The sequence below is a fragment of the Elephantulus edwardii genome, unplaced genomic scaffold (assembly GCF_000299155.1).
Source record: "Elephantulus edwardii isolate Elephantulus edwardi_28Jun2011 unplaced genomic scaffold, EleEdw1.0 scaffold00116, whole genome shotgun sequence".
Lineage (NCBI taxonomy): Eukaryota > Metazoa > Chordata > Mammalia > Macroscelidea > Macroscelididae > Elephantulus > Elephantulus edwardii.
In genome coordinates, this window is record NW_006399866.1 from 8,333,168 (window position 1) to 8,345,236 (window position 12,069).

General features: G+C 32.7%; 1 protein-coding gene across 4 annotated transcripts in view; it reads right to left on the reverse strand.

Moving 5' to 3' along the window:
• Positions 1–9,607, reverse strand: part of GAPVD1 (GTPase activating protein and VPS9 domains 1) — a 47,220-nt gene extending 37,613 nt beyond the window's left edge. For 3 of the 4 annotated variants that reach the window (XM_006892563.1, XM_006892561.1, XM_006892560.1), the window contains exons 1-6: positions 9,395–9,579; positions 7,349–8,192; positions 5,675–5,761; positions 4,273–4,407; positions 3,944–4,133; positions 743–903 (exon numbers count right to left, since the gene is read on the reverse strand). In XM_006892563.1, coding sequence (XP_006892625.1) covers positions 743–903; positions 3,944–4,133; positions 4,273–4,407; positions 5,675–5,761; positions 7,349–8,192; positions 9,395–9,579 — 1,602 coding nt within the window. Of the gene's footprint in view, positions 1–742; positions 904–3,943; positions 4,134–4,272; positions 4,408–5,674; positions 5,762–7,348; positions 8,193–9,394 lie in introns of all 4 variants that reach the window. The other variant, XM_006892562.1, reaches the window with a different exon arrangement.
• Between the last annotated feature and the right edge of the window lie 2,462 nt (positions 9,608–12,069).

Sequence of the window (12,069 nt, forward strand, 5' to 3'; positions counted from 1 at the left end):
GAGAGTCCTCTTCCCTACTGGTCATCCTACAGTCCCTTAAGACCAATTAAGGCTAATCACCACCCCACCACTTTATCAATCACTGTAACTGGTTTGTGCTTCCAAAACAGGAATGGGTTTTCCTGAATAAAAAAGAAATTACTGTTGAAGATTCTGTATCTGTTTAAAAAAGTCACAACTTGTGAGAAGAGGTTCTTATCTCTAGATAATTAGGTTTATTCTTTTGCTCTATTCCAAGTTCTATTTATAAATAGCTTGTAACTGTTTCCCATCCCCCTACTCTTACTTCTTCTAAACACTTAACTGCTTAGTTTTCTTTTCAGTTATCACCTCCATTTCCTTCTGACAGGCCAAATAAGAGAAAAGTATGTCTCAACAAATTCTGTTTCCTCCTTAAACAGGAATATCACTAGAATACCACTAGAAAAAAAAATGCTTCTAACAAGTCACTGATGAGTTTCTTCAATTTCTACACTGTTAACTTTCTAGCAGTCTATTTATTCTATTTCTACTATGAAAATTCCTTGTCTTCAGGACCATGGGTGTTATTAATGGGAAACACTTCCAGTGCTTTCATATTTAACGCTTAATGGTATAGGTTAGTAAGATCCTTGAAAATAATGAAAAATATGCATTAAAGCATATTAATTTAAAGGAGTAAATAACAATTAGAAAGAAAAAAATCCCATGTAACATTTTGTAACACGAATGGCTACAAATTACACACAAAAATTCTTCATACCTCATTTTCTGACATCATCCCCGGAGTAAGCTGAGGACCTGTCCCTAAGGAAATGACCAAGACCTCTTCTGGTTGTACCTCTGGAATGGTTTCTTGAGACAATCCTTCATGATCCATATGCTGATCCATTAGCATATTGGTACGGCTTCTACTCCGAGTTGCTAATAAAAAAGTGTGAGAGAAAGTAATTTAGAGAAAAGATAAAGAAAATAGTTTAATATTTATATATATATATGTGTGTGTGTGTGTGTGTGTGTATATATATATATACTTTCTATTAATATAACAATTTGCTCATGCACAAAAAAGGAGTAGTAAAAATATGGATTGAAAAAAATAATGACTAGGTCTTCCTAGTTCCTCTATTGCTCACAAATCTAGATTAACTTTCAAAGGTGAGTATTAGGAACAAAAATCCAAGCACACCTAATGGGCATGATTACCTGGATGAGCACACCTGTAAACCACCACATCCCAGGCAATTTACGACTTGGGTGACAAGAAGAGCACCATCTCATTTCTTGTATTTTCAAGAAACTTTAAGGCCTCCTTCCTATAAAATTACTTAACTATTACAGGTTTCTCCTATTAATAAGTGAACTTATTAGTAGCCCAAGAAAATTTCATGCTGAAATCTGATTGGTAAAAAGCAATAAATGTCAATTAGGCAACTACGGACAAAGCCAAAATTGTTTTTAAAGCATTCTCTTCTTGAAATGTATTAACTATTCTCTGCAAATGCAGGGAAATAGATTTCCCTTATGTTTAAATTTTAAGTTCTCTCTACTTTATGAAAATATTCTGAATTCATAAAGGATTCCATGATTTCCGGGTTTTTCCTTTACCTATAAACAACTGATTTCCTCTTTTTTCTAAATATCCACCCTGTAAGTTTTTCAAGAACTTTAGACACTATCGTCTTCTGAAGATTTAGCTAGTTTATAACAATTTCTGAGTTTTAGTCATCTGTGTTAAGTTTCAATTTTCTAACAGAAGAAAAACAACAACAATACAAACAGAATACTAAATAGAAACTCTCATCCGGTACAGAATAATCAGAAGTAGAGATATAAATAAAAAAATATTCCAAAGTAACGAACATTTTCAATTTCCCTTTGAGTAGAAGCTGAACTACTATGACACAAGACAGAAGAATTAAAATATTATTCATCTTCCCTCCATAATTCTGTGGCTCTATTCATTAATCACTTTTTGTTTTAGTATTTAGAGCACACAAATCTAAAAATTTCCAAGTCTAAAATAAACTCACTGACAATTTTATCTTCTTGACCTTACCTATCCTACCAATCTTCTATTAAATTATGAACTTAAATTCAACTTCAGGAATATTAAATAATAAGCTTTATGACAATACAAAATATTCAAGTTATCAAGCTTTACATAGCTATTCACATAGAGCAAAAAGCAACATGCATATGAACACAATTTTAGATATGATTTCTTAGTTAAATAAGAGGAAGAACAGCCTATTACCCACCAAATGGGGTTACTAGAGTAATATGAGCAGTAAGATTGGTGGCTGAGGAATCCCAGGCAGTGATGGCTGCTAACTGTTGTCCTGGGTTGCGAAAGCATTAAACAGAAAGAAAATCAACCCTTTGAATAATGGACATTTCTTAAAATATAAAATAAATGCAACAACTAGGTCAAATGACTATACAAAGTACCACTGAGCAAATATTTAAAATTTATTTCCATTAGACACATACTTAATGAACTTTTGAATGGCAGAAAAATAACTAATATATAGCAGTGAAAAACAGGGTAGAGGAGTCTGGATACTAAAAATCATACCTATTTTTTTCATGTTAATAAGTTGACAATATCACTCAATATTTTAAAATTACAGAGTGTAAAACTATTTCTATGATTTCTGAAAATTCACATTTAGGGATAATGAAAACCAAAGAGTTTGTCTTACGAAGCTATATTTCTGCTGTTATAACTACATATTACATTTAATGTAAATTTTCACAAATTGATATTGCATAATAAAGCTGATCATAGATTTGAAAAATTAAATACCCTTTTTAATTAGTAAAATATAGTAACTATTCACAATAATTATTGCTGAGCTCCTAATTATTAAGAAACTAGATCTGCCACACTGCTGTTCCCTGGGTCTAAATACTCTCTCAAGGTCTTGCACACTTTGTCTAATTCTCATTTACATAGAAAATACAGGCTTTACATGTTCCAACTCCTGTTAGCACCATTTACCTGGCTAAATTAGCTGTGTTAATAACCCCTATGCTAACCTCCACAAGAACACTTAGAACTAAAAGGGACAGTAGTCTCTTCCTGTCATCTCCAAGTAGACTATAAGCAACTCAACTGAGAGTAGGCACATGCACTAATGGTTGGTATATTCCCAGTGTGTCACCTGCAAGATAAATAATATACTTACTCTTGAAGGATTTCTGCATGGATTAAATAAAATAACATTTATAAAGTGCTTATCTAGTGTGTGGCACAAAATACATGCTTATTTAAGTGTGTGTGTGTGTGTGTGTGTGTGTGTGTGGATAATGTTTTAAAAATTTATTTGAATCTAACTTAAATAAATTATTAAATTTAACAAAGTAACAAACTCTTGTTTTATAACATCAAGATTTCATAGTTCAGTTGATTAAAAGATTGAAATAATAATAACAATGGAAAAATAGTACCACTTAACTCCCAGTTTGCTGATAGAAACTTCTAAAATAGTACTACTCATTTAATAGATTACTATATTATTTGGAACTTTGTAGAAAGTAGAGAGCTATATAACTTCTTCAATTACCTCAAAGAATGACTTTTTCAAAATTTTCACATCACGATATAAAAAGGTGAGTGACAAGATTTCAATTAGTTGCAAATATATGTCTTTATAAAACTAAAGTCTAACTGACAAACCTTAAGTATTAGTATGTTGTTGTTCAATGCCATTGAGTAGAGGACAACTCATAGCGATCTTATGAACAAAAGGCCTGAGTCATTTTTATAACTATTGTTATTTCTCCAGGTCCACAGAGTTTTCAGAGGCATATATGGGATTTGAAAAAACTGAACTGCCATTACAAAGCTGAAGACTTTTCAATTATTTAAAACTGAATTTTAAAACACTAAATAATAATAAAAGCCAATGAAGAAACGTTACATTTAAGAGAAAGCCTCCATATGAGAAATCCTCTTTACCTATGGGCAATCGATTCTTTTTATTTGCTGGAGTGGTTCCTGGTGACTGCTGAGGAGTACTGTAAGGTGTCATTTCCAAACTACTACTTTTTCCTGGCTTGGCTTGGGGTAGGTTTGCCAATAAATTGTCAAGCGCCATTCTATCTTCTCTCAGTTGATCTCCAGACATCACACTCTTCATAAAATTCACCTGAAAAAATTTAAAAACTATTAGTTAATTAAACCAATTTTCAAATATACAGTGTTCACACAACACACTAATTTATGACTCTGCCAATATTTAGTTAAATAACATTTGGGAAAACCTTATTAAAGAATAAAGACATTACCAGAGTAATAAGCTGACTATAAGTTATGTAAACCACAGTTCTGCTCAACCCCTCCAGAAGATTAACAGAGGACATTGGAGGAGTTTCCACTGCACGGCCCCCAATGACAACGTCAAGGAAAGATGCAACACAGCTCTGTTTAAAAAAAAAGAGGACAATATCACAGTGAAATATTTCCTTTTCTAAAATAATGGAAACAAATTTCTGATTAGACAAATATGCAAAATATTTTACTTCTTAAAAACTCAACATTAGAAAAAAACTAAAACCTTCTGTATATAATTGACAGAATAATTTCCCAGATATATTCTAATCTGGTATGAAAAATAAACACAATGCAAACAGTGTGCACAATACCCTGTCATTAGTAAGAAAAAAAGGATGGGATGAATGGGAGAACATATATAGGAATTGGCTTATATACATATAAACCCCTGAAAGATACACAAAATACTGAAAACATCAGTAATGTTTTGAGGAGGAAATGAAAGTTGAAGATAAGAGGTGGGAGAAATTTCATTGCATACCTTTGTATTTTAAACAAGTTGCATGTACTATCTACTCAAAATATGATCAAATAAACTTTTATTTAAACTAAGTAAACAACACCATGTTATCTTATGAAATACTTAAAATTATATAATTTTTGCCAATTCATATACCCACAAATTTGAGTTAGTGACAATTTTTTTAAATTAAACTTTCTTTTAATTGAAATTTAATGGAAGTTTATAGAGACTTTGAATTTCCATTCATTCATTGTTGCACATTTTCCTCCCTGCCCACCCCTCCCCCCAGTTGGTTTTTCTCATTGAAAAGTTTAAAAAAAAACCCTTTCATTATTATACAATCCCTGCCCCAGTCCACTCCCCCATGCAGCTCTCATTCTGGACTCTTGTCATGAAAATAATACCTAATCATATATTCCTTTCAAACAGTTCTCTCTCTCATAGGTTTCAATGCAGTATAAATTAAACTTTTTAAATTAAAATATTTTTTTCCCTTTCTCTTGTTGTGTACAGCCATATCAGATCTGACTGGGACAAGAAGACGTTCTTCTTTCCCAGAAGAGCATCTGGTGGATTCAAACCATGCACCTTAAGGACTGCAGCACAGCTTCTTGCCAGTAGGCCACCAGAGCTCCTTTAAAAGAAATTAATCTTAATAGCTCTTTTGATCATCATTAGTGATAGCTCTATAATAAATGAATCAGTAATCATTCATGACATCTTCCTTCAAATGCTGCTAACCCAACAGAGTTCTGCTACATATAATGCATAACTGAAAAGAACTTTATTAATAAGTCATCTAAAAGTAGGATTTTATAAAGAAAATAATTCACTAATGGATTGGTAGAATTTTCTATAGACACTATGTCACATGGCTTAGTGTTCATTCTTACTTTGTCAAATTTTCCAAGGCTGCTTTTGGTTCGGGGGTCTCCCTCTTCAGAACCAGTCATGGCTAATTGCTGCAACAGGCGACCAACCTGTAATCAAAGACAGTGTTAAGAAGGCATACGTTATAATGTTTCTTTTTCTTCTAGTCTACTCAAAAATTCTGTTTCACAATAGCTACACTACCTTATGGACTTGTAAAACAGGGACCTCAGAAAAGGGTATAATGAGGGGGGGAAGAGTATAATGTATCTATGTCAGCTTTTATTATTTTTACATTAAAAATTTAGAGAATAAAGAGAAGTTGGTGCTTTAATGTCTTTTCAACATTTATTGTATTAGCAATAAAAGACTTCTGCTTCTAATATTGCAATTTTCATGTATTTAAAAATTTTTACTCAATCTGTAAGAAGTTACTCAAACTATTCAAGTTAATATTACTTTTCCCTTATATAGTTTATAAAGCACTCAGGGGAGAGTAGTTCTTTCTATATTTAAAACCAAATTCCTACAGAATGAAAATGAATAAAGCAAATATTAATTTTCAGAGCATACTCTTTACTGCCTGAAATAAAACGCTAATCTACTCTCTTTAAGGCTCATTTCTAAAGTTAATATATCCTATTCCTAACACCTGGGACAATATTTAGTCTGAAAACATATGCTTCAACCTCCATTGGAAAAAAAAGAAAAAGAACTATAAATACATGATAAGAATAAATAATTTCATAGATCATAATTTATTGAAAATCTTTATTCTATTATCATTAACCATCCCAAGGAGATAAGACTGATCAGGGGAAAAAATGCATTCTGCTTTAAAAAAAAATTACTCAAAGATAAGTTTGAATGAATAGTTTCTTCCTCACAGTACTTTGAGAAGTGAGATATGATTAAAGATTCCCTTAATAAATAATAACATGACCTACACAGCTAAGTATGAAATAATGAAACTATTAGACGGTCGATCTCAGGAGCTGAGTATGAAATAAATGCTAATTTTAATCTAAGGATATGTGTAAAACTCTTGAGTTCAAAAGTGTTCCAAATTTCAGAATCTGGATATTTCCGCATAGGTAATTTACATTAGTTACATATCCAGTAGAGTATCAAGTGGCACATTATAATCAAACATAGTAACATTTCTGTAGTAAAGCATAAGAATACACAAGCATAAATGGAATAATTGGCGCTTTAAAAAAAAAGCTTTCTTTTTTTTTTTGTTATAACTAAGCTTTCTGTCTGTTTGGGTAAGGTTTTGTTACAAAGACAGACATAAGAGATTAAGTTCTCAGTGCAACAATGAATGAGTGGAAATAAAAAATCTCTGTAAATGTTCATTAAAATTAATAAAATATAATTTTTTTAAAAAGATATTAAGTTCTCAATCATTCTGGATTTTGAAATTATAGAAAATGGCTTGTAACTTGTTCTAAAAATGTAATCAACTATGTACATTCAAATGTGTGAGGATTCCATTCAAAAACAAAAAATATTCTGTGACTGTACTACTTTTAAAACTCAATATATTTGCTTTTATTTCTTGAGAAGCAAATTAAGGGCAGTTTGAGAAAAAGGAAGAAAAGGAATATATGAATATCATTATTACAGTTTGTTCCCATTCCCCTGCTCAAGCACCTGACTTTAAACTGTGTACCTCAATAATGGCAAAAACGTACCTGCATCAAATTAAATCTTGCCACTTCATTAATAGGAGCATCAGAAATTATTCCATACTGTTCTGGATTGACAACTGCAGGACAAATGAAGCAGGCCAGGAGGAGATCAGTACACATTGCCCTGACCTCCCCAACCTCCAATCTATCTACACAGGATAGGGTTTTGTACATCTGAGACACAATCCACCTCAAACTATGTGGAAAGCAGTAAGTGTTCTGTTTGAGATAACCAATAAATTTGTTCACCAAAGCCACTAGTTTGGCCTCATTAGAATCTACCATCTCTTGAACCTTTTGTCTGAATCTATCTGAGCCTTTTTCTCCAAAGAGTTTTTCTTGCTGAGATGGGGAGAACCTCTCAATTAGCTTGTTGGGATCTGTTTCCAGGTGGTCTTCATCCTCAACAAGAAGCTGCATGATTGGCTCATGTAATGTAGCTGTAAGAAAAAGTTTGGCAGAAAAGAGTCCTTCAGAAAAAAGTTTAAATAAGATGCTGAAGGCACAAGTTCCTCTCCTCAAGAGTCGCCTGGGGTTGTCACTTTCTTTAAGCTCAAATTCAATCAAGTATCGTAAAACCTGAAGGAGGTAGCTTTCATCTTCTTGCATAATACAGTTGCCATAGAGGGAGGTAAAGACTGTGTAAATAACACTTTGTGTGTTCTCCTGATTGAGTTTCTCTCCTGCAACCAGAGAAGAAGCAATAAGACGAGGATTTTCCCTTAGTCGACTTAAAAATTCTCCATAAGCAGTTTCCTGGAATCCTAATTGCTTATATCCATCAACAAACTGCGTATCTTCCAAAATCTTGGCATGTTGGCAACATTCTGCAGGAGAAGCTTCAGCACTAAAGAAATGAACAAACAAGCTTAAATAATTAAGGTACTTAGGTATACTACATTAATGGAAACATGAGTTGATTATAGTTCAAGCAATAAGATTATACTGAATTAGTAAATTTTTTTAGGATAAAAATTGAATATATAAAGAAAGACAAAATTTCAAATATAAAGAATAAATTCCTCCTATTAAGTGAAGTTCAATTCAAAAAATTACTTAGAAGATCCTATTTTCCATAGCTTCATCCTTATGAATATTAAATAATTACAAACGAAAAACTGATTCTTTATGGCACAAGAAAATTAAAAAATATTCAATCTTAAACACAGTAAGTCTGTATCAGGTCTACTTTCTTCAGTTGTAGCCTGCCAGTATAAGACAGATGTAAAATTATAAAGCTTCAAACCCAGGACTTTTGATTTCTAGAAGCAAATCTTGATTTACAGAAGTCCAAAGAGCGTAGGGGAAAAAGAAAAACAACAACAAAAATCCTACTGCAATGTTCACAACAGCATTATCCTTAAAAAAAAAATTAAAAATTATTGATGTAAAAATAAAAGTACACAAATCTCAAGTGTTCAGCTTGATCAATTTTTACAAATGTCAGCATTCATATAACCACCACTCAGATTAAGTCATAAACATTTTAATAACCCAAAATGCTCCCTTGTGTCCCTTCCCAGGCTATGCCACTCTCCCAAGTAACTATTATTCTGATTTTTCCCATCAAACATTAGTCCTACCTAATTTTTAAACAGTATGTAAATAAAATCATACAGCATGTATATAATTTCCCTTTTCAGTTATTCTTAATTAAAAACTGCTTCCTGAGACAATGAAGTATTAATATAAAAAAGGATATCTGAAAATTTTAAAAATTATATTATCATTTTATAAATTAAAAAACAGAAATGTTTTTACTAAATGATACCTGGAGAAAAGCAGAACACAAAAGTAATTTATTCTGGACAATTAAATATTTAATATATTCAAACAAAGAATTAATTGGTGTGGACATAGTAATGTATAAATTATCATTCTAATAATGACAAATTAGAAACAAATTATGTGCATTATAAGCAAAGTGCTGTTTGAATGTTAAACTATCTTAAGTACTTTGCTGGGAACAAATTTACGGTATTTTTTTAAGTTAGCAGTTAGCACAGAATTATAGTTGTTTACAAACCTTAATGTCATAAAGTCTTTTACCTGGTTATAATAAGTCGATCCAAATTAATTCTCTGTTGCTTAGCAATCCATGCTGTACGATACAACTTTTCAGCTGTCTTAAGTACATCTGCATTGAGTCTCTGAATGAGCTGTTTCTCAGAGTTTACATATAAGCGTTCCTGCTTGAGGTGATGAGCCAGAGTATGAATATCTAGCTTCACCATCTTCGAATGCAGAAAAAGTATAAAAAGTGATCACTAGGAGTAAAAAGATAAATTTTTAAGCCATTTAAATTAAAATCAAAAGAGGTATAACAGATTAAGAATTAGATTCTATTTAGTACTGCTTTAAAACCTAATTTTGAAATAGGAGATTAGATATAGATATATATTATCACAGAAGTATTACAAGCTCAATATAGACTACTTGAAAATATAGATAAATAAGAAAATAAAACTCCTATAACACAACAAGGAGCCCTAGGTATACTTTATTTCTTTATTGTTGTTGTATACCATCAAGTCGGAACGGACCCTCTGGTGGGTATTCAAAGGCAGTTAATTGCATGGGAGGAGACTGCCCATATTTTTCCTGTGGAACATCTAATGGATTTGAACTGTGTGTCTTCAGGTTTGCGGCGCAGCTTCTTAGCATTAGGCCACCAGAGCTCGCTTATTTCCCTACTAGAAACCTTCATTTTTCCATCTGAATGAAATCTGAGGGTCCTGTATGAACTATCTCTGAAAGATACAATTTCATCTCCCCCTACCATTCTATCTTTGCTCAAATGCCCCAAATACACTAACCTCCTCAGCTCTCCTTGGAACACATACCTCCCCCAAGGATTTGGCTAATCCATCTGTCTGGAAGGACCTTGGAGAACTTGTAACCTAGGAGCTTTACCACTTTAAACAGTAGTAGGTTCCTATGAATTAAATCACTCTTTCAACAAATATTTGCAGACCCCTACTCTCTGTCTGGAAGTTGCGCTGCCAAACCAAACCAAACCAAGTGGGTCAAATCTACCAGCTGTTCTGCAAGAGAAAAATGTGCAATCTTTTCTCATGTGATTTATAGCCTCTGAAAACCCAGTGGAGGGCCAGCTATGAGTTGATTCTAACTCACCAGCAATGAACTGAACACCCTGGAATGACAGAAAAGAATAGGCTCTCAAAGCACAGGGGAAGACAGGTCATACGTAAACATCAGATATATAAAAAAGATCAACATTACTCTTCACAATCACCAGAAGATGGAAAAACTCTAACCCCATCAAAAAATGAGTACAAACATAATGCGATATATCCACACATGAAATATCATTTTTATATTATCAAAAATAATACATGAAATACCATTTTTATAATAAAGTTCTGATTGAGACAGAGTCTAATGGATGGACTTCAAAGATAAAATGTTTGCCACACATAAGATGGCAAGTGGGTCTAAAATTCCATATAGAAGAAGAAAACAAAGGGAGCTCTGGCGGCCTAGTGGCAAGAAGCTGCACTGCAATCCTGAGGGTGCGTGGTTCGAATCCACCAGATGCTCCGCTGGAGAAGGAGGGGCAATGTCTTCCAGTACCAGTAAAAAGAAAGTAGGCAAAGGTACGGGGATGCAATACTAGCACTGTAGTTACACACAAAGTTACTTCTTCTTAAGAGACAAGCTCAAGAATTTAGATGTGAAGTATCACACTGTCTACAGCTTACTTGCACATAGTTCAGCAAAAAAGATAAATAAAATTCAGTAATATCTAGATAATTATTCATCCTGGGTAGAAAATGCATAGTGATTAGTGAATCAACATGCTTTTGGATATTACAAAATTTTAATAAAAGTTAAGAAAAGTATTTTCTGTCTTTCTTGCTGCTTTAATTCAATGAAAGTCTGCTGAATTCTTGTTAGTTTATTATGAGCTTTGCTGGAGCCCTGCCAGGTCTCCTAATCTCAAGGAGCTCAGTCTAATTACAACCCAACTACTGTACAAGATAAAGAGGGAGCACAAAATGCTTTCAGTGACATAGAAAAACATGAACCAATTTATGTAATACAGAAATTACTTTCAACTACAGCCTCACTTAAAAAAAAAGCAACTCATGAAATTAGTACTTATCTAGTATAAACTAACCTCCTAAACTTTTCAATAATCTTAAACATTTTCAAAGGCATTAATAAGCCTAGAAAACTTGCTAAGCTTTTCTTTTAACTTATACAAGTTTAACAATTACAAACGTGACTACTTTCCTTCTATAATGAGCTCATCAGAATACTGCTAAAAAGAAATAGTAGTTACCAAAAATACTTTAAAAAGTTATTGTTGTGTAAGTATAAAATCCATTTATGAAAAAAAAAGCAGTAAAGTCTCAGTAAACCACTGGCACAAACTGAAGATATTTAAAATATTCATTCTGATCTATATGTTTGCTCACAGTTTACCTAAATTAAACTTTTTTGTACAATATGTAGCATGTACTATATTTTGTCTTTATTTATCAACCACTATCATTAAACTGTGAGGAAAATGACAAATTCAACTGATGGCAGATAGGAGAAACTCACAAATATTAACAGAACTCAATTCAGCTAGCACCAAGTATGTTGTTGTGGTTATGTGCCGTCAAGTTGCTTGCAACTCATAGCGACCCTATGTACAACAGCCCTAAACCCTGCTCTATCCTGTGCCAATCGCACTGCCTCTGACACACCCATCC